This window comes from Esox lucius, chromosome 2 (assembly GCF_011004845.1).
Source record: "Esox lucius isolate fEsoLuc1 chromosome 2, fEsoLuc1.pri, whole genome shotgun sequence".
In the NCBI taxonomy this organism is placed as follows: Eukaryota; Metazoa; Chordata; class Actinopteri; order Esociformes; family Esocidae; genus Esox; species Esox lucius.
This window is the reverse complement of record NC_047570.1, coordinates 2,991,151-3,014,686: the sequence shown is the minus strand read 5'-3', so window position 1 is coordinate 3,014,686 and position 23,536 is coordinate 2,991,151. Positions and strand designations below refer to the sequence as shown.

At 40.6% G+C, this 23,536-nt stretch overlaps 1 protein-coding gene across 8 annotated transcripts in view; it reads left to right on the top strand.

Moving 5' to 3' along the window:
• Nucleotides 1–23,536, top strand: part of brsk2b (BR serine/threonine kinase 2b) — a 170,848-nt gene that overhangs the window by 124,376 nt on the left and 22,936 nt on the right. For 5 of the 8 annotated variants that reach the window (XM_010902847.4, XM_034297103.1, XM_020044126.3 and 2 more), the window contains exons 10-17: nucleotides 1,067–1,228; nucleotides 1,510–1,607; nucleotides 1,808–1,961; nucleotides 2,750–2,809; nucleotides 10,027–10,087; nucleotides 12,065–12,752; nucleotides 13,746–13,794; nucleotides 19,768–19,891. In XM_010902847.4, the coding sequence (XP_010901149.1) occupies nucleotides 1,067–1,228; nucleotides 1,510–1,607; nucleotides 1,808–1,961; nucleotides 2,750–2,809; nucleotides 10,027–10,087; nucleotides 12,065–12,752; nucleotides 13,746–13,794; nucleotides 19,768–19,891 (1,396 nt within the window). The remainder of the gene's footprint in view (nucleotides 1–1,066; nucleotides 1,229–1,509; nucleotides 1,608–1,807; nucleotides 1,962–2,749; nucleotides 2,810–10,026; nucleotides 10,088–12,064; nucleotides 12,753–13,745; nucleotides 13,795–19,767; nucleotides 19,892–23,536) is intronic. The other 3 variants (XM_020044129.3, XM_020044130.3, XM_020044127.3) reach the window with 3 other exon arrangements.

Here is a 23,536-nt window from a genome sequence, read left to right as displayed (position 1 = left end):
GTTTAACAAAATTGGACGGTTGAAAAGTGGAAGAATGTTGCCTGGTCTGATGAGTCTCGATTTCTGTTGAGACATTCAGATGGTAGTCAGAATTTGGCGTAAACAGAATGAGAACATGGATCCATCATGCTTTGTTACCACTGTGCAGGCTGCTGGTGGTGGTGTAATGTGTGGGGGATGTTTTCTTGGCACACTTTAGGCCCCTTAATGCCAATTGGGCATCGTTTAAATGCCACAGCCTACCTGAGCATTGTTTCTGACCATGTCCATCCCTTTATGACCACCATGTACCCATCCTCTGATGGCTACTTCCAGCAGGATAATGCACCATGTCACAAAGCTCGAATCATTTAAAATTGGTTTCTTGAACATGACAATGAGTTCACTGTACTGAAATGGCCCCCGCAGTCACCAGATCTCAACCCATCTTTGGGATGTGGTGGAACGGGAGCTTCATGCCCTGGATGTGCATCCCACAAATCTCCATCAACTGCAAGATCCTATCCTATAAATATGGGCAAACATTTGTAAAGAATGCTTTCAGCACCTTGTTGAATCAATGCCACGTAGAATTAAGGCAGTTCTGAAGGCGAAAGGGGGTCAAACACAGTATTAGTATGGTGTTCCTAATAATCCTTTAGGTGAGTGTATGTTGGTGTTGCTCTAGTGGGTATCCTACACCCCAGCAGAACATGAAAGGTCACCGTGCTCTTTGTTTTAATGGATATCTATTCGGGTTTAAATTGGTTTGCCCTTACTACGCAGGATTTTAACAAATATCTCCTCTTAAAGTGCCCAGGACCTTGCTGCTGCTCCGCAATGAAATGTGTCTCTTCATGCCACATTGTCAGTCAATTGTTACATTTTAGCAGTGCAAGAGCTTCTACTTTTGTCATGCTTAGAGGAGTTATTTCAAAGTTGTTTCACAATTCTGATAGTGTTGTTTTTTTGGTGTCACTAACATTTATCAAATTTGATGTTGACATAGAATATTGTTAGCGTTCTACTGCACTGTGTTTCCTGTCTGTCAATCATTAATTTTTTCTGCTTTTTTACTGCCTGTCAGAGCTGGGAAGAATGAACCTGAGCCGGAGCAGCCTGTCCCCAGGAAGGTGGCAATCAGAACCCTAAGTACTGAGGATATAGACCCAGATGTTCTTGAGAGCATGCATTCTCTGGGCTGCTTCAGAGACAAGGGCAAACTCACCAAAGACCTGCTCTCTGATGAGTAAGTGTGGGATGGACAGAGAGAGGGAGAGAGGATAAATGGGGTAGAACTGTAAGGATAGAAGTAGTTAAAGAAGTGCTCTACAAGTTCGCCATTTTCTTCTACTGATTGAGTAAAGATGGAGAGGTTAAAGAAGAAGAAAGGATACAAAACTGTGAAGGGTTGGAGGTAGGGAAGAACTGAAAATGAGCAAAGGAAGTGCTTGGACAGATGGAATGATTGAAACAAATGGAACTGCTCTGGGTTGCTTCAAGGATGACTTCACTGTCTTGTCTCTTTAGTGACAACCAGGAGAAGATGATCTACTTCCTGCTTCTGGACCGAAAAGAGAGATACCCTAGTCAGGAGGACCAGAACCTCCCTCCACGCAGTGAAATAGGTAGGCTGGAACTTGTCCATGTCTCGTTCCTACTCATTATTTGTGTAAAAAAAAAAGAAGGTTTTAATACAAAAAAAAATTGTGATTGATACAGTATGTAATTGAATGTCTTGGATAGGACAGTTTGTCACAAATTTGGTGGGTTTGTCACTGGCTTCACTTGCTACACCCCTTACCATTGACCCCTGAACTCTATCCAGCTGACCCACCAAGGAAGCGCGTGGACTCCCCCATGTTGAACCGCCACGGGAAGAGGAGGCCGGAGAGGAAGTCTATGGAGGTGCTAAGTGTCACCGAGGGGGGCTCTCCTGTGCCTGTACGACGAGCCATTGACATGGCTACACACGGACAGAGGTATAGTGTGGAAGGGTGTGGTGTAAACACACATACTCACATACACACACACTCAACCACTCACACATATCATGTTGACATACAGTACATGCAATGCAACACGTAAGTAAAACGAACACACACACACTAAATATCAGAAACCAGACGTATATATATTACATTTTGAGATTTAAGCTAGTGATGAACTAAACCACGGCAAATTCGATTGTTGAATGGCCTGTTAACCCAACTTTCTGCAGTGGTACTTTTTTTAATTACTGAGAAACACACATGCCCACATACACAGATTTTCCAACACGTGCCTACATTTTATGGCTGCCAGACATTCGTTTTAACTGCTGTGTGCATACTTCCAGCACAATCCCTCTTCTAACTAACTTTATTATTAAGCTGCTCTGAAAAAATTTACTTTTGAGTGAGTCATCCAAAGAGGATGGAAGCTTGAAGACTTATGTATGTTTTGCCAAGCACTCATGATTGCAGTGTTTCACCCCTGTTTGGCCAGTCTTCACATGCTAATGAGTATATTCACATCACTTGTGAATCTTTTTTTCTGTTTTGGCTGTTGTGTCGTGATCCATCATTTTTCTCTTTGCTTAACTTCTCATTTCAAAACTGACATTAGTTACTCAGCAGTGGTCATTGTGAGCTGTAGCTAATCCTGTATCTATAAATAAGTCTTAGCTTTTTAGGGAATATTTAGGTCCACTTTTTATGTGACTGTCTTCTCTGTCTGTCTTTATTTTGTGACTGTCTGTCTGTATCCCTGTCTTTATCCCTGTCTATAGTAAGTCGATTTTCAGTAAAAGCTTGGATATCACAAACGCTAACCTCAGCAAAGAAGAAAGGTACTTTTCACCTTTATCTGTCTGTCTTGCCACGGTTAAGTTGTGGAGGGGGTTTTCCTATTGATGTGTTTCACTCATATAAGTATTTGACAGGTTAGTCTGGATAATATAAAAACAACGCTCCATTCTCATCTAAAACACATTCTTGGATCTAACGTCTTACTATTCTAACGCTTCGAAAAGTTTCAACGGGCCTTTCACTTGACTCCCGGCTATCGGATAAAAAAATTCATACAATAAATCCCTTATTTTCATACTGTGATAAACTAGGGCAATGTAATCAGGCCTAGACTGGAGGGGCAGGAAGATGGGGAGAGAGAGGGAGAGACAGACCCAGTCCTCTCCACCCACAACTCCCTCAATGCACATCAAAAGCATCTTATCCTCCTCCTTCATTTGGCCCTTGTCTTTCTCTTTCTACCATCATTTCGGCATCCCATGGCAGAAAAATAATTTTTGGTCAATGTTCGTTTCCCTGTTTTGCCTCCTCCTTTGTGTGTGTGTGTGTGTGTGTACAACCACGTGTTTTGTTTCTGTTGTGCCCAAGTATTGCGGCACTGAGCAGAGGTTATCGCATCATGGAGAGTTGGCTCCAATCGTCTTTTCAAAGCCTATTCACGGCTGACCTTGTGTCCAGGAACACCGTTTAAAGATGCTCCCTCGGTCTGAACAGAGATTAGCATAAATTAATTGGTGGGAATGTAGATGGGCCGCTTTGCTGGAGTGAACAGCAAACAGGTCTGTAAATAATGGGCAAGAGGCATTCACATCCCCGTGAATAGGCTTTTATCTCCTTCATTATCTAATTACTGTGATACAGTGGTATACACACCAGTGCACACGTACAACACACACAGACTCTTTTTTACTGACCTTGTGGAGACGTATGTATTGCCTTTCTTATATAACTTACATTACTTATCTTTTCTGCAACCCCTAACCTGTACTCCTAACCTAATCCTAACCTGAACCCCTAACTCTAATTCTAACCTTAACCCCATATGTATGTTTTACCCCATTCCTATAGACTTTTGGTTATTCCACTACTTTCCACTACTTTCAGACATTGTGCTAACACTAGTTACAATTTGCACTGATACAGTAGCAGTAATCAACTTCCTTCATACTTCTTGTGGAGACATAAAGAAGAGCTCATATGCTTCATCTAAAAAAAATGGTTGGTTAGCAAAGTCTTGCCCAATCTGTTTAAGGGGTGTATAAATAACATAAAAAGTATATTAAAACATTGTTGAAATACATCATACTCTGTAGAGTGGTGGCAACAATTTAGAAGTGGCGAGCCACTGCTGCTTAATATATATATATATATATATATATATATATATATGGGATACACTGATGTAATATATAGTATGTGTATGATGAAAATTCAACATAAAATTCAGTTAATATTATGTTGTGCTTTAGTGACAAGAAAACTACACAACAAGATCCAAAAGAGACTTCTGAGGAAAACTCCCCTGCATCTTAACTCTTGTTGTGTGGGGATGTGGCTTGTTCTGTTCTGTTTTCCTTCATAATGTTCTTCTGTTCTCCATCGTTGCCTTGTCATGTAGCTTGTGGTACCGTTGTACTTCATCTATTCCCAGTCTGTTTCTGATGTCTATGTCTGTGAAATGTCGTTTGTGTAGGATTCCATTGCAGAATCCTCTGTTTGGCAAATGGTAACACAGCTCTTTGCTTGTTATCCACTCACCTTGCATTTTGCATTACCAACGGCCATTTTATAATCCAGTTTTCTAAACAAGCTATTAATGGGTTGTTTTAGACATTTTTGTCACTGCTAAGACATTGATAAGGTAATGGATGAAATCCCTCCCCGAGGTTGAAGCTTTGTGTGAGAGTGTGAGTGTCGGGTTGGGGAGGTGCTCAGCGCAGCATATTTTAACCATGATTTACAGTTTCAATTTTTGTTTCCAACTAAAGAGCCAAAACGTCCACGGCCAATTAAAGCCCCAAACCTTGTTTGCCGTCATTGGCCCTATGTGATGTAAGGGAGGGGGAAGGAGATAGTAAGGGAGGGGGGGTGCAAACCAAGGAAGGACAATAGGGGGGGAACAAAAGGCAAAAAGGAGATGAAAAGTTAATGAGTTGTAAATGAAAAATGAAAAATGAAAAGGCTTCTCATCCACAGTGTAATGGAGCACTAGTACATTTTGCAGTGTGTGTTTTTGTGCGTGTACTTCTAGATGTTGACTTTATCTTGGTATGCTTTGAGTGCCTTTTAGTTGTGTACACAGACATTGCCTAATCTGGCATTTAAAAGCACACATAAACCTTTCAACTTTCACACAATTTTTTGCAAATATTTGATTATATCTTTTCATGTGACAACACTGAAGAAATGACACTTTGCTACAATGTAAAGTAGTGAGTGTACAGCTTGTATAACAGTGTAAATTTGCTGTCCCCTCAAAATAACTCAACACACAGCCATTAATCTCTAAACCGCTGGCAACAAATGTGGGTACACCACTAAGTGAAAATCTCCAAATTGGGCACAATTAGCCATTTTCCCTCCCCGGTGTCATGTGACTCGTTAGTGTTACAAGATCTCAGGTGTGAATGGGAACAGGTGAGTTACATTTGGTGTCATCGCTCTCACACTCCCTCATACTGGTCAGTGGAAGTTCAACATGGCACCTCATGGCATAGAACTGATCTTAGGATCTGAAAAAAATAATGATTGTGGCCTAATCTATAAGAAGATTGCCAAGACCCTGAAACTGAGCTGCAGCACGGTGGCCAAGACCATACAGCGGTTTAACAGGTCAGGTTCCACTCAGAACAGGCCTCACCATGGTCGACCTAAGAAGTTGAGTGCACGTGCTCAGCGTCATATCCAGAGGTTGTCTTTGGGAAATAGACGTATGAGTGCTGCCAGCATTGCTGCAGAGTTTGAAGGGGTGGGGAGTCAGCCTGTTAGTGCTCAGACCATACACCGCACACTGCATCAAATTGGTCTGCATGGCTGTCATCCCAGAAGGAAGCCTCTTTTTAAGATGATGCACAAGAAAGCCTGCAAACAGTTTGCTGAAGACAAGCAGACTAAGGACATGGATTACTGGAAACATGTCCTGTGGTCTGATGAGACCAAGATAAACTTATTTGGTTCAGATGGTGTCAAGCGTGTGTGGCGGCAACCAGGTGAGGAGTACAAAGACAAGTGTGTCTTGCCTACAGTCAAGCATGGTGGTTGGAGTGTCCTGGTCTGGAGCTGCATGAGTGCTGCCGACACTGAGGAGCTACAGTTCATTAAGGCAGTGCTGGAAAATGATGGTGGCCACACAAAATATTGAGACTTTGGGCCAAATTTGGACATTAACTTTTGTACTCACTTTTGGTTTAGACATGAATGGCTGTGTGTTGAGTTATTTTGAGGGGACAGCAAATGTACATTGTTATTTGCAAAAATGTGAGGGGTGTACTCACTTTTGTGAGATACTGTGAATATTTATATAATTTCAGGGTAGTCCAGACACACAGTGCTGCTTGAATATGCAGGTGCTGGTCATAATATTTGAATATCATCAAAAATATTTATTTCAGTAATTCCATTCAAAAAATAAAACTTGTATAATGTATACATTCATTCCACACAGACTGATATATTTCAAGTGTTTTTTCTTTTAATTTTGATGATTATAACTGACAACTAATGAAAACCCCAAATTCAGTATCTCAAAAAATTTGAATATTGTAAAAAGGTTCAATTTTGAATACACCTGGTGCCACACTCTAATCAGCTAATTACCTCAAAAAACCTGCAAGGCCTTTAAATGGTCTCTCAGTCTAGCTCTGTAGGCAACACAATCATGGGAAAGACTGCTGACTTGACAGCAGTCCAAAAGATGACCATTGACATCTAAAGGTCATAGCTAAAGAGGCTGGCTGTTCACAGAGCTCTGTGTCCAAGCACATTAATAGAGAGGCAAAGGGAAGGAAAAGATGTGGTAGAAAAAAGTGTACAACCAATAGGGATAACCGCACCCTGGAGAGGATTGTGAAACCAAATCCATTAAAAAATGTGGGGGAGATTCACAAAGAGTGGACTGCAGCTGGAGTCAGTGCTTCAAGAACCACCACGCACAGACATATGCAAGACATGGGTTTCAGCTGTGGCATTCCTTGTGTCAAGCCACTCTTGAACAAGACACAGCGTCAGAAGCGTCTCGTCTAGGCTAAAGACAAAAAGGACTGGACTGCTGCTGAGTTATGTTCTCTGATGAAAGTAAATTTAGCATTTCCTTTGGAAATCAAGGTCCCAGAGTCTGGAGGAAGAGAGGAGAGGCACATAATCCACATTGCTTGAAGTCCAGTGTAACGTTTCCACAGTCAGTGATGGTTTGGGGTGCCATGTCATCTGCTGGTGTTGGTCCACTGTGTTTTCTGAGGTCCAAGGTCAACGCAGCCGTCTACCAGGAAGTTTTAGAGCACTTCATGCTTCCTGCTGCTGACCAACTTTATGGAGATGCAGATTTCATTTTCCAACAGGACTTGGCACCAGTACACAGTGCCAAAGCTACCAGTACCTGGTTTAAGGACCATGGTATCCCTGTTCTTAAATGGCCAGCAAACTCGCCTGACCTTAACCCTATAGAAAATCTATGGGGTATTGTGAAGAGGAAGATGCGATACGCCAGACCCAACAATGCAGAAGAGGCCACTATCAGAGCAACCTGGGCTCTCATAACACCTGAGCAGTGCCACAGACTGATCGACTCCATGCCACGCCGCATTGCTGCAGTAATTCAGGCAGAAGGAGCCCCAACTAAGTATTGAGTGTTGTATATGCTCATACTTTTCATGTTCATACTTTTCAGTTGGCCAACATTTCTAAAAATCATTTTTTTGTATTGGTCTTAAGTAATACTGAATTTGGGATTTTCATTAGTTGTCAGTTATAATCATCACAATTAAAACAAATATACATTTGAAATATATCAGTCTGTGTGGAATGAATGTATTCATTATATAATTTTCACTTTTTGAATGGAATTACTGAAATAAATTAACTTTTTGATGATATTCTAATTATATGACCAGCACCTGTATATTGGGTATTTGTGCTCATCATTTTGCATAGTTCATAGAGATGGAAAAGGACATAAAAAGATATCCAATGCTTTGCAAATGCCGATCAGTACTGTTGTTCAATCACTTTTTAAGAATTGGAAAATTCAGGGATCTCTTGATACCAAGCCATATCGAGTTGCCAAAAAAAGAGGCTTTAAGCACTATGTTTGGAGAGGGGTCAACAAGGCCTAACAGTGAAAAGAATACCATCCCCACTGTGAAGCATGATGGTGGCTCACTGATGTTTTGGGGGGGTGTGAGCTCTAAAAGGCACGGGGAATCTTGTGAAAATTGATGGCAAGATGAATGCAGCATGTTATCAGAAAATACTGGCAGACAGTTTGCATTCTTCTGAACGAAAGCTGTGCATGGGACGCTCTTGAACTTTCCAACACGACAATGACCCTAAGCCAAGTTGACCCTCCAGTGGTTTCAGCAGAAACAGGTGAAGGTTCTGGAGTGGCCATCACAGTCTCCTGACCTTAATATGATCGAGCCACTCTGGGGAGATCTCAAATGTGTGGTTCATGCAAGACGACCAAAGACTTTGCATTACCTGGAGGCATTTTGCCAAGACGAATGGGCAGCTATACCACCTGCAAAAACGATTACAAAAGACTGCAGGCTGTCATTGATGCTAAAGGGGGCAATACACAGTATTAAGAACTAAGGGTATGCAGAATTTTGAACAAGGGTTGGTTAAAAAATATTTGTGTTCCCATATTTTGTTTTATGATTGTGCCATTCGTTTATGACCTACAGTTGAATGTGAATAAGAAATAAAATACATTTTTTTTGACTGCTCACTCGTGTCCTTAACAAATTGTACATATTTTACCAATTCTCCAAGGGTATGCAAACTTCTAAGCATAACTGAATACAGCTCTGGAAGAAATTCAGCTGATCCTATTGCAACTGGATAGTGATGACCACAGCAGTGGGTTTTATACTTTTCTTTGTTAAATTAGATTTGGTTCAGGTAATCCCCTAATCAGTACCTCATTAAGTAAAATGAAGTGTGCCTGTGTTGGAATTTAACAGACACAAGAATGGAATGACTGCCATACATGTAGAGATGCTGATTTAAGAAAAATTAGGAGTGGTCTCTTAATTTTTTCCAGAGCTGTATATATGGGCATTTCAAGCAATATTCAAGGACTGCTCTGATGCCTCCTCTTTAGTTGAAGGAGAGGTAGGTGATGATGGGATGAAAGGGTAAAAGAGTGTATGAAATCTGGCAAGGGAGAAAGACAGATTGTTTTGAGAGAAAAAAATAAATGCAGATAATGAGATGAGATTGATGAAGGGCGAGTGACCAAGAGCTCAGTGACTGAACACAATAACCCCTGAATAACCCATATGCCCAGAACGGTCAAAGGTTTGTCAACAGTTTGTAATAAGCATACTCAAGGGTGAGAAAAAGCAAGCAAGAAGACTGAGCAACAGAGTCTGTGGGAGAGAGTGAGCAAATGAACAAGAAAGTGAAATGTAGAGAGAGAGAGAGCAAACAAGAAAGACAGAGAGGAATGAGTTTAATAAAACAGCTCGGAGATCCCAAACTAACCAGTATCTCTCCAGGGGTGTAACAACCAATAACCCTGTCTCTATTCACAGTTATCCATCCTTGTTTCAGTCAGACTCCTCTACTTACAAACTACGATTGTATCCCCGCCAACGATTTTGCTGTAGGTAACGTTTTCCAAATGTACTGACAGCAGTGTACAAATGTCTACAGCCACTACAAACTATGTACAAGGTAGCTACCTTACATTACGTTAATTAACTATTCTGGTCACCTTCCTCTACTTCTTCTAGTAGCATTAGTGTGATGGTCTTAGTTGAAAATTTGGAATCAGCTTACCCTTGCAAATGTTATTAAAATGGGGAAATCTTAATTATTTGTTTAAATCAGTGTGTAGTGGCAACTTCATCTGACTTCTTCTGGTGGTTTTTGTTTTTGTCCTCCATGCTTTTTGTCCTCCATCCAATTATGGGTTTGCCAGTGTGGAAGGTGTGTGTTAATATTTTAGTGTTCGTTGTTTTCCCTTTGCTGGCCACCTATTGTGTTGGCCAGGAATGTGTCTGACCATGTATGTGTTATTTTGTGTGTTTGTCTCCAGGTCACGGTCAATCAGCGGAGCATCCTCCGGTCTCTCGACCAGTCCTCTCAGCAGTCCTAGGGTAAGTGTTGTTGGTTGTCCTGTACCACACACTGGCCCATCAGGGCCCACAATGCACCTTATCATGTCACAGCTGGCCTGCACACACACTGCTGTTTGCTCATAAGGCTTCATAACGCCATTCATAGAGGAATTCATGGTTAAAAAAACACAAATCCAATATAAAGACTGTATAACAGTTTTCATATGCATAGTGAGGTACCCGGCACTTAACCCTACAAGTTATTACACATGACAAAATACTTAGGCATTTTATTTGTTTGTATTAGGTTGGTTGTATTAAGTTGGTTATCAAGACCTGTGAATATTTAAATGATCAGCTGGAAAGAGCTGCACAAAAAAAATTATGACTGAAAAAATTAACTCAAATATACAAGTCTGACGACAGATTCTAAATCTCAGTTTGCTTAGTTATTTTTGTGACGCAGTTTAAAAGTAAGCAAGATAATAGTCTCTTAAAGAATATGTTCCAGAAGATAAACTTACATCCAAAAATGTACTGAGTCAGCCCATTAATGCAAAACAAAAACCATGTGACTGAGACAGAGCTCACGATAACAGAAGGCAGGAGCTTCTTTAAATAACAGGTTCAGACGGGACACGCTTCCGTAATACATTTAACTCAGAGTGATTGTATGAAACGGCTAATCCGTGCGAGCGTCTTCCTAGCGTCTCGTCTGGGTATCAGCTGCTCCTCTATCCCGTCTGCGTAACTCCTTTTAAGACTGGAGGACTGTGCTTCTTGGTAGAAAGGGCCTCCTGCAATTCCAGTCCACAGATACCTTCATAAATGTCCGGCACTACTGGGTTTAATAGGCAGAGACACAGATGCTGGGGATTTCCACAGGGTCCCTAAATCGCCGGTCTTCCCAAAAACTAATATAACAAAGCGTTGTCTGTCGTAGAGGTTCTTTGGCAGTGTCATTGGAATCTGTGAATTATTAACATTTGAAATTTCCCCTGTTCTTCAGAAACCCATGAGTGCATTGTGGGATTTTAAAGTTTAATGAGCACTACTATAATAGTAACATAGGACTTGATTACATTACGCTACATTTCAAACGATAAATATTTAAGTTAGATTATTTTGTTGTGTAAACTTGCAGATGCAAAATGCTGCCTTGTTGTAAATTAGCTGTATATATGAGGACTACAAATTAACCAATACACTCCTGGCTAGCATGCGCACTTCAATAATTTTACCTAGGCCATGCAATTTTTTTTTATCCAGCCTCTAGTCTGAATACAAAAAATGCTATTTTATAATACTGAGTAATAATAATGAGTTGTGATACTGTAAATAGTTTTAAATAGGGTTGATGCCATTTCAATTCTTCCTTTTTATATAATGTACCAGTTATGCACACTTTCTTTTTTTTAATAAAAGAACGAAAAAAATTGTCTTCATAAACTCTTCATAATGATGCTATTTGAGTGGCACAACAAACCAGGGATAAATCTTTTTTAAACTTGTTACAACATATGCCAGTTTTCATAAGCTGCCATTACCGGTCATGTCCTTTCATGATAGTTGTCTTTGTCATTCATACCACTGCATTGTGCATGCAGTACGGCTGCTCTCCCCCCTGAAAGTCTGAAAGCTAATGTAGTTAGCTTTGGGGGGCTGTTTCAGTCGCTGATTTGGGTTTGGCTTCATGAATGCTTGTAATGTTCTACACTTCTCTCCCGCCAAGACGCTGCTGCTGCCGCCTGCTGTTTGGCCGGTTGTGCTAATGGCATGTTTTTTCTTTCTTTCTTTCCGCACTCTCACCTCCCTCCATGCCTGTGTCTGTGTCAATCAATCCACCTCTCGTCCGTGTCATTTTTCTTTGAACTATATTACCTAATTTTGTTGCTGTTTCATTGCAATCTTCCTTTAATGGGCTGTGGTTTTATTTCTATAAATGTACCCCTTTGGCTTCTGGGCACGTTCTTTCATTGGCTATGTATGTTTTCAATGGTGGGTGTCCAAACGCAGCCGGTCCGGCGCTTCTTTATCCCACCCCAGTCGCCGGACCTCTGTCAGTCACCTAACTGTAGCCCCACACACTCATCTGAGTCCCGCCTTAACCACAACGGGCTAGGCGGGGCCAATCGTGTGCACCCACACCCTAACTCCTACACGCCAAAAATGGGGTCCCCCCTGATGCACCCCCGCACACAGACTCTCCCCGCCAAACCCAAAATATCAGAGAAACCCCTTCAGACCACCCGGTCCAACCCCCTCCCGAATTCGGCTGACAGTCCTGCCACCCCCAAGTCAGAGCCCACCACCCCCTCCTCGGCCCTGGGTACCCCTCCTGCTGTCCCCAGCAGCCCGCGGCCACGCCGCCATCCTCCCCTCACCGTGCCCCCCAAGCTCTCCATCCCTCTGTCCCCAGTGCCACCCATGTCCCCACTGCGGCGCCACCTCCTCCACCCCGACCACAACGGTCACAAATCTGTCCCCACCATACAGGTGACTCCCCACCCCTCTCCGCGGGGTAGCCCTCTCCCCACACCTAAGGGCACCCCAGTGCACACGCCCAAGGAGAGCCCGGCGGGCACCCCGAGCCCCACGCCACCCCCCAGCCCGTCCATTGGCGGGCTACCCTGGAGGACACGCCTCAACTCCATCAAGAACAGCTTCCTGGGCTCGCCTCGCTTCCACCGCAGGAAAATGCAAGGTAGTGGTCTGGCTTGGGAGGAGTATTTACTGAGGGTGAGAAAAGGACAGGGAATAGGGGGCATAAGCCTTTGTTAGCTCCGAGCAACATCCTTATGGGGCTACATTGTTGCCATGTTGTTGAACAGTTGTATCAGGGGCCACTAGATCCTGAGGATGGAAACTGGTTTGGTGGTAGTAGTCTCTTCTCTTGATCAAACAAATCAATCATAGGGAACTATTAGAAAAGACATATTCCGCCCTTTCAGTAGTGCTAGCCTTAGCACTTAGCCCAGGGGAATGGCTGCATTCATCTTAGAGGGTTAACAGTAATTAGCTGTGGGTCACCTGCTGTTAGGCTGTTATTAGTTGAGGGAACGGTCTCTGGTTCTCCCATATACATGATGATATAATCTAATTAAACCAGAGAGGATTTTTTTATGGTAATCCCATAGACTCCTATATGATTAGTAAATGCATTACAAATCAATGGCAATTCTAGTTAGAGCTCATTTAAGATGCGGACGGAAGATTAGCAGAATTATTGTTTGTTTTTGAAGGAATTTACAGCTTTATAGCTTAACTGTTGGCATTTTGGTGCTTCTGAAAGTGTGCTAGCTCATACGTGTAATTGGAGAAACTGTAGGGTGTATTCTTCTTCTAATGAGTGGTGTAATGTTTTAATGCCTTTAGGTCAACTTGCAGTGTGCACTGTATGTTGATAGAGCATTTAAATGCTCCATGACTAACTGGATTTATACAATGTAAAGGGATACCAAGAGTAGCTAATAGTAAAGTGACAAACTATGTTACATAACATTCAGTAGGAATGTCTCTTAGAAGCCAACAGATACAGATAATATGTCCATGTAAAAAATTGTTTTAAACAAGTTTGCAATGAATCCTGTACTCAATACAGTGCTGTCGGATGCCAAAGAAGTGATGCTTCCCAGTTGTCTGACCTTATCACCCTTAACCTTTCACCTTTGACCTCTGTCTCTGCATTTCTTCCCAGTTCCCACTCAGGAGGACATGTCCAGCCTCACACCTGATTCATCACCAGAGTGAGTGACCCGGGAAAACATTAACTTGAGATTTAACAAACAATGATCTCAAAGACATTGTTTCTAAACTGGTGGGTTGTGCACCACATTTGGGTTTTGGAAGGTTTTAAAAGTCACAGGAGTCTGAGTTGATTTATTTTATTATTTATTTATTTTTAATGTATTTATTATTAAAATGTATCCAATCTGAATTTAAACAACTAATAACAAATTGAATGTGTTAGGAATTCAAATGAACATTACTATTAAAAATCGTGTTAATAGGCACTATTGATTGAGCTTGCTAACATCAAGAATTTGAGCATTTTGTAATTATTTAGGCTAAAAAGTGTAGGAATAATTTTCCTTATACCATATAATTGCTACATTTACTCGCAGTATAACATAATTTTTGTTAGCTTCTATAGCATTTTAGGTACAAAATACAAGGTACAATGTCAATGTTGTCAAAACTGAGAATCTGGGTCTTGGGACGAAATCAGCTATAAAACCATGTTAGCACACCATACTGGATGTTTGTAGAGGTTCTTTCTGAGGACTAATACAAGACCTTAGGTATTTGGTAAATAACTAGAGAGTGTGTTTCACCAATGTTGGCCCTTTGAGCTAACATCCAGAGACTTGATTACACATATAAATCAATCAAATGTATTTTATAAAGCCCTTTTTACATCAACAGTTGTTACAAAGTGCTTTTAAAAAACACCCAGCCTGAAACACCAAAGAGAAGCAGTGGGTCAGCGAAGTGGCAGCTGGAATTGTTAGGTATCATCAGCTTCTTAATCTGCAACACAATCAAGAGGACGTTGGACAGGGACAGCTACAAGTCATTCAGGCCTGGTAGTCCTGAGGTCTGGTCCAGGGACTCAAATTCAAATGGGGCATGACACAAAGAACATTTTGAGAGCACATTCCTTAGATTTGCAAATGATTTACAAAGGAGAACACAGCCTACTCCCATGGCACAATAATATAGCAGCATGAAACCTTGGGGCTGAGACGGGGGGGTCCAGTGACACTATCCGGGGATAACCCTAGAAGAGGCCCAACAGGCAGGAAGTAACTCCACTCACTTTGCCAAGCACCAACCAGAGGGACACTAATCAACCACACCCACCCTGAAAGAGGGATGAGTATTTCCCACAGAGTTCACTCCCATTGGACGAGTACAGCAATGGAGAACAAGAGTAAGCCAGTGACTCCGCCCCTGAATGGCATTGGAGAGAGGACATCCCAATGGAGATGAGAGCTCACCTGGCGAAGGCAGCAAAGGTGGATTGTAGCCTTTCCATTCACCTTCACACCCCTGGGCCAGACTACACTTAATCACAGACCTTGCTGATGAGATGAGTCTTTAGTAGACACTCGAAGGATTGCACCAATTGAAGTTTATTCATTGATTTATCAGGGTTACCCAAAAGAAGGGCTTTGCAGAAATCTAACCTACTGTGCAACTGAGCAAGATCGGACAGAATATCTGGATATACAGTACATTGCCTGGGTATACAGCACAATATTCAACCTCTTGACCAATTGTTTAATTTCACAGAATAATATGTGGTACATTGACATTTTGTTCGTTTTTAGAATATTATTTCTTTTAAACTGTCCATCATAATAAAACAAATATGGTTTTAGATTGGTAATTTTTTTAAATAAAAATAATATAAAAATAATATTTTTCTTGCATAAGTATTCATCCCCAAATTACTATTAATTGGTAGAGCTATAATAGCTTTTATTCTTTGGGTAAATATATACCAGCTTTAAAGACAATGTGGGAGTGATTTTACCCCATTGTAATTGGCAGATTTGCTCCCAGTTGTTCAGGTTGGTTGGACAACCTTGTTCACTGTGCTCTTGCGACCATGGCTATATTAATGTGGAAACACACCTAATTACCCATTAAATGGTCAAAGTCATCCCTTAGAGCCTGTGGGAAACATACATTGCATGAATTATAACCACTCCAAAAATATGTATCTGAGATTGACATATACACCGATCAGCCATAACCTCTCTAATATTGTGTAGGTCCCCTTTTGCGGCCCAAACAGCCCTGACCCTTCGAGGCATAGACTCCACTAGACCTCTGAAGGTGTGCTGTGGTATCTGGCACCAAGACGTTAGCAGCAAATCCTTTAAGTCCTGTAAAAGTTGAAAGGTGTGGCCTCCATGGATCGGACCTGTTTCTCCAGCACATCCCACAGATGCTTGTTTGGATTGAGATTTGGGGAATTTGGAGGCCAAGTCAACACCTTGAACTTGTTGTTGTGTTCCTCAAACCATTCCTAAACCATTTTTACTTTGTGCCAGGGCACATTATCCTGCTGAAAGAGGCTAATGCCATCATAGAGTACCATTGCCATGTAAGGGCAACAATGCTCAGGTAAGTGGTACGTGTCAAAGTAACATCCACATGAATGGCAGGACCCAAGGTTTCCCAGCAGAATATTGCCCAAAGCTTGCTTTCTTCCCATAGTGCATCCTGGTGCCATGTGTTCTCCAAGTAAGCGACGCACACGCACCAGGCCATCCACGCGATGTAAAAGAAAATTTGATTCATCAGACCAGGCCACCTTCTTCCATTGCTCCTAGGTCCAATTCTGATGCCCACGTGCTCATTGGAGGCACTTTTGGCAGTGGACAGGGTTCAGCATGGGCTTTTTTTTTTCCCAATTTGAGTAACAATAGCTTTTCTGTTGGATTGGCAGCCTTCACTCCCCACGTGCATCAATAAGCCTTGACCCTGTCGCCGGTTTTCCTTCCTTGGACCACTTTTGATAGGTACTGACCACTGCAGACCGGGAACACCCCACAAGGACTGCAGTTTTGGAGATGCTCTGACCCAGTCGTCAAGCCATCATAATTTGGCCCTCATCAAAGTCACTCAGATTGTTATGCTTGTGCATTTTTGCTGCTTCTAACACATCAACTTTGAGGACAGAATGTTCACTTGCTGCCTAATATATTCCACCCACAGATAGGTGCAATGAGAACGAGATTAGTGTTATTCACTTCACTGATTGGTGTAGGTATACTGTAAATGCTGTAGTGTAACGTGTTGAATAATTATTTAATTGCCTTGCTTCATTGAAACTCACTTGACTAGTAAGAAAAACCTGGCTAAATAAAGGACAGTTTGGACAATTTATGTTCATATAGCATTCTGAAATATGTTGTTCTTTAAATGAGCTTTCAACAATTGCCAATTAGGCCTCCCATCCTCAACAGCTCCCTCATGTAGCCTTTTCAAATGGCATCATTGTCGTCTTTCAGAATGAACGAGACATGCGTTCTGCCTGCAGCCTTTACATTCAGCAGCCCTTTTACCTAGACCACCTGCAAATTGAGTGGAAGGCTGTTCCGTTCACATACTATTCTTGGGATGGTACTTTTATGTTGACCTGCATGCGTCTGTTCCCCCAATTAATTTTGAATTGAATAAATGGCAAATAAATGGAAAATGTATGACAAAGCATTTATTGGCTAGCTCATCCTGAGTGATCTCCCATACTGATGAGGTCCTTTTGAAAAGTATTGCCAATTTTATCAGTCTGTTATAATAATTCACCAGTGGTTTTACATAAGGCCAGAATTATTACTACTGTATTTGGATTTTTATCATAAAAAATTATGAAATAAAATATAATTCCCTTTTTCACATAAATTAATATACATTTCAGAAGCAGTTCCCTTCCACCTCTTGACACTATGCGTGCACATGTTAATGGCTGTGTACATTTATCAACATAATTTTTTTCATATTTTCATATTGATAAATCCCACATTTTGCATAGAAATTATCACATGCATGGTATACGCACAGATTTGTGCATATACATGCTTGATAAATGAGAGACCCGGACTTTAACTTGGTAACTGTGGAACATTTTAATGTTTCACCTTTTTGCTTCAATATTAATACTCCAATATTTGTGCTCATTGTTCTGTCCAAGCTTTTGTTTTTAGCAGACTGAAGAAGAGTCTCTTGCAGTATTTACCTGTATTTTGCTATATCCAATCTTCATTAATTGGATTTGAGTTTTGGTCTCATCTGACCACAAAACCTTTTCCTACATTGCAGCTGTCACCTTTATGCTTTCAGATGGTACACTGATCTGTGCACTATCATTCCATTCCCAGCCACTGAACTCTGTAGCTCCTTCAAGTCGTTGTTGTTCTGTCTGTGGCATCTTTCATATACCTTTTTTTGAGTGCCGGGTTTTGAGAGACCTTTTTTGGCAGTGCTTGGGTGGTGTAATGCAGCTTCCAATTCCTAATTATTGATCTAACTGTGCTCACCTGGGTATCCCTTTTACTAACCAATGCATTTGTGTCTGTAATATCTGTAGACTGTTATTTGGTATGCATTTTCCTTCAGGTTCACAGCCTGACCAATGATCCTTCAATAGTTTCTTTTGAATCCAGAAAAAAAAAAACAGAACCCAGAAAATGAGTTTTATGGTTTACAGTTAAAGGCCAATGGTAATGGAACTGTGTCTTTGTTAGAACAGTTTCTTTCATTTGTAAATTTAGAGCTTCTTCAGAATACGGGTTGAATACATATGCAAGTAACTTAGATTATTTTCTTAGAAATATTCCTCAACATAAAACCAATGTCACCATACAATAACTGATTGTGTTTTAAAATAAAATATTTAACAGAACATAATTTCAATTCAGTAAACCAAGAATTGGTTAGGTATTTGAATACTTTTGCAAGACACTACTGATACTTTAACTCTGCATGCATCTTTCACATTCAGCTCTTCAATTCTGTCGTTAATATGGACACAATATAATGCGTACGTTGGATGAATCATGCCTCACAAAAACGCACCAAATATTCTTCTGCTATGCACTGCTGAAAGGCAAACTCAGCATTCCACTGGAAATGAATGTTGGGTTAGTGGCGTTAGCTCAGGGAGACCTCAGACAAGCGACTCCTCACATGAGCTCAATTCACTGAGCTTGGTTCATGTACACTCACAAAATTCCACCTCTCATTTTTCCCAGCGGTAGAGTAACTTTGTAGGGCGCTGTAGATCTTCTGCCCAGGGGGCCTGTGTGAACAATTCCCCCAATTATGTAAATTTGACTCCCGCATTATTGCATCAATCTCTCCTTCCTGTTGATTAGGCTATTTTAAGGAAACGGTTCTCCATGAATATTTCAGTGGTTTAGTTCCAGTTTGCTTCACCAACATCGAAAGACAGAGCCAGTCTGGTTGGATGGATGGGGCCGAAACGGGTAGGGGGTCTTTTTTATTAGGAAGTGGTATTTAGGATGATGTCACTGCTGTCGGCTAATTAGATGGGTGGAAGAGGATGGCTAGAATACGCAGTTAGGTGGTGGAAACAGATCCCCTGGTTAGTTTGGGCTTTAACCAACTCCTTTCACTATTTTTGTTGTGGTATGCGTTAAAAAACAGTCATAATTTTTTCATCCACCATTTTATTTCTCCTTCAATCTGAAAACTTCCACTATGTAAACCAATCATTGGTTGAGAAGACAAAATGAGTTTGACTAATGATTCTAATCCATTGAAACAGAGAGGGCAGGGCATCCTCTTCCCCAAACAACCGTATTTTATAGAACGTGGACGTTTAAATGGGAGAATAGTATGACTGTCATTCCCCAATATGGTCAGCTTTACATACAGTTTCAGACTAGGTTAACATCAGAAGGGACAATGGGGAAATTAGCTTAGATAAACACTGAATTTAACACTACTCTCTTAAAAACATTTCTGTTCATTACCTTCAAAGAGACAAAGCATGTTGAAAGTTCTATTAGGCAAATAAGTATGGCACTGTGTAAATTCTACCACTCGACTTGACATTATTCTTCTCTCCAGCAGAGACTAAAGTGTGTGTGCGTGGGTTTGTGTGTGTTGGTTGTTGTCTGTGTCTGTCTGAGAGTGCACAACATTTTTATTCTCATAAAAAAAAAGATCCTTCCTACCTGCAGGCTTGCCAAGAAGTCGTGGTTCGGTAACTTCATCAACCTGGAAAAAGAAGAGCAGATCTTTGTGGTGATCAGAGACAAGCCTCTAAGTTCTATTAAAGCAGACATCGTTCATGCCTTCCTCTCTGTAAGTTCCGCTCACAACTCTTCTTCACTTCCTTTTTCTTTCATTTTCATTTTGTCCATTTCTTTCTTTTTAGTTGTCTGTCTCATTTTCTCTGGGTCTTGCTCATTTTGTCCACCTGTCTTTGTCTGTCTCTACCCCTCTCACATCATACTTAGGATGGTATAGAAGGGGGTTTATGCAGGGCCTTTTCAAGGCCTAAGCGACATCACCGGTCTCTAGGGGGCCCCAAACTGCTAGGGAGTTTTGCTTATTTATTTTTCTTAAGGGCCTCCAAATGGCTAGAACGGGCACTGGGTTTATGTTCCAAAGTTCTTGGCCCTTGAACACTGAAACCACTAGCACTCAAAGTGAGGGTTGTTCATTAGTTTGTCTCCAAGTCAGCTCATTTCACAAAAAAAACGTTGATTTATTGTTCAATTCAGAGAAACTTTTAGTCAGAGCCACTGCCTCCATTTACCTCTCTTTAGTTCCCAGTCAAGGTCAGTGCCAGTGCATAATCAGTGAACAGCCATTTGTATTCTGCTTCTGATTGGTGCACAGCCGTCTGGTCTGTGACCCTAAAGACAGCCAAGTCAAGAGCTTGATTTAGTCTTCTATGGGTTTTTTTCTTGGCCCCACTGTGCACAACAGTATCATTATACTTATATTACAGGCCATAATAATGGTCTTGTCCGATGGATGAAAACTGGCTTTAGAATTGTCATTACATTTTTTAATTACATTAGAGTGACTTTTGTTGTCTATCAGTGTATCAGTGTTGTTGTTATTTGTTTTTTTTGGGCACACGACGGGGAAGTAGCTCCTGCTTTCGCAAAAGCTAATGGGGGTACAATTAAATTAACAGACACACAAACAGTTATCGTCCGCTGTGGAATAGGAGTTGGCTTGGATTAAGGGCGACAGATTACCTTGTGGTTAGAGCATTGGGCCTGTAGTTGAAAGGTGTGTACGTCACTCTGGATAAAGGCATCTGCTTATTGACTAAAATGTCTGTGGAAAAAGGGTAAATGAACCCTACGCCTAGCCAGTGATCTAATCTGAACAGGTTTGCTTTTTTGCTGGACCATGTCAGCGGAGCCGCCCAAGAGCGAATGTCTCTTACTGAGTGTCTGACTGACTGACTGCCTATTGTTAAATAGTGTAGTTGTTAGAGATACGGGTTATCACACAGGCAACCGGTGTTCCATCCTCGCCATGGACCAAACCAATTAGGCACCTGCACCGGCAACAAACCTTTTACTCTTATTTTCGATTTACATGGCTTAGTGGTTAGCTATTCAACTGTCTATTTTTTTTTCTAGAGAAACAAACCAGCCATGGAGTGATTTGAGTCATTATTTTCATTATTGGTACTGTATAGCTATTAGTTAGCCATCCCCAACATGGCGTAGTGGTTAGAGATGCAGACTGTCACATTGGCGACTGGGGTTTGATCCTTGCCACGGTCCAAACAAATTGGGCATTAGGATTTGTTCATATTGCTCTCTTTTTAAATTTTCATAGCGTAATTCACTTGGCGTAGTGGTAAGCTATTCAACTATCCATTTGTTAACTAAAAAAACATGCCAGCCATGGAGTGATTAGAGTCATTATTTTAATTATAGATACTGTATAGCTATTAAGTAGCCGTCTACAGTAATCTCTTTCTAACTGAATGTGTTGAATGTAGTGCAAAGTTTCTGTTATATTATTATAACATTATATATGTTGTTGGTTTGGATGTTAAAACTAGAACCACCAAATGCCTACAGGAATTGACGTTTGTATTTAAAATAAAACTGCCATTTTGAAAGCTACACCTGTTCCTTCCATGACTTTTACTAAATAAGCGTGTTACATGGTTCCATTGTCAGAATTCTCAGCTCACAAACGGAAAACTATTTAGAGACTACTTACCCGTTTTTTTTTTTTACCGTTTTCCGACTTAATCAACTTAATCGGCCCATGTCACTCAGTGTTGGTACCCGATGGTACCCAGGTGCTGATCACCCCTCACTGAATTAATGATGTCCATGGATGAATACGCCATACTCCCAGATGAAAGATAGAGTTGTGGTTGAATTTGAATGAACTTACAAATGAAATACAAGATTTCCATGACCATTCATAAATGTAATTAGGCTATTATTGAAACATAATACAAACGATATAGGCTACTTGAAAATTCAATGTATGTATCACACCTTACCATTTTTCAGTAGGAGATTCAGCATTCTTGTGTAGAGTAATCCATCAAATGTAAATCAAAATAATTATTCACGAAATGAAATACCAGACATTCTTTACTAATCACCAAATACCAATTCAACAAACTTATTACACCGTTACTGTTTTTATTAGGAGATAAGTCAAAATCGCTTACACATCCTATCATCTCTCTTTGAATTTTCTCAGCTTTTTTTTAATAGGAGTAAGATTCTACAAATGTATTAGGCTAAATAATTATTCACAAAATGAAATACCAAGAATTATCAATTCAGCAAATTTCACTCATTAAAATGCTAATCAGTTTAAAACATTTTTGACATGCGTTTTTCTGGATTTATTTGTTGTTATTCTGTCCCTCACTGTTCAAATAAACCTACCATTAAAATTATAGACTGATCATTACTTTGTCAGTGGGCAAACATACAAAATCAGCAGGGGATCAAAACATTGTTTCCCTCACTGTACATCCCACTTACCATAATTAATAACATACATTGTTCTTAATTGTTTCACTTTTACATTTTTTGCACACTTCTATTTGCACTTCTGGTTAGATGCTAACTGCATTTCATTATACTGTACTTTTTCAGTGACAATAAAGTTACATCTAATCTAATCTAATGAATAGCAATTAGTGTAACGGTATGCAGAGGTCATGGTTCCGTACGTATCAAACATTTTAAGTCACGGTTTGTTACGATTTCGGTAAAGTGGAAAAAGGCATACAAAACATAACATTTATTTTAATTTCTTATGAAGTTATTAACTTTGACCATTGGCACTGTAGTTAAAGCATGCACTAGGTAGGATTTTTTCAGCAAAAAAAAAATATTACAGCATTTTGCAATTACTAAACAGTGTCAGAAAGCGGTTCCGCACCAATGCCCGATAGAGAAAGAAGTTCTGAATAATAATATGAAAAATAAAATTACCTGTTCCAAAAAATGCGCTAACTCAGAGTTCTACATAATTCTTGGCCTTGCTAATCTTATGGATCCTGGTTGCTAGCTATAGAGAGCTAGTCTATCTGGGGATGTTCATCTGCCTTTTGGCCTTTTGCTTGATTTGCTCATCACTAGCCACTTGTGGGCATGTACACTTTGTTGTGTTTATCAATGCTGGGAGTTCACATTTACTAGCTCATGTAGCTAGTACAGCTACATAGCAGTATTATGATGACAATCCACACAGGTAGGATACCCAATAATTAGGTTAATGAAAATTGGAATTACTCTATTGGAGATGTAGCAGGTGCTGTAGCTAGTGACGTAGATGCTGGCTATGTAGCTAATGTTTGTGTATTTAATGACGACTTAGCTTTATAATAACAATTGAAATGTCTTCTCGCTTATTAGTAGTATTCCTAACCAATGATATGAATGACAAAATCTTCGTCCATTTTGCAATAGGAAAGATTGTACGGTAGGAACTTTTGTA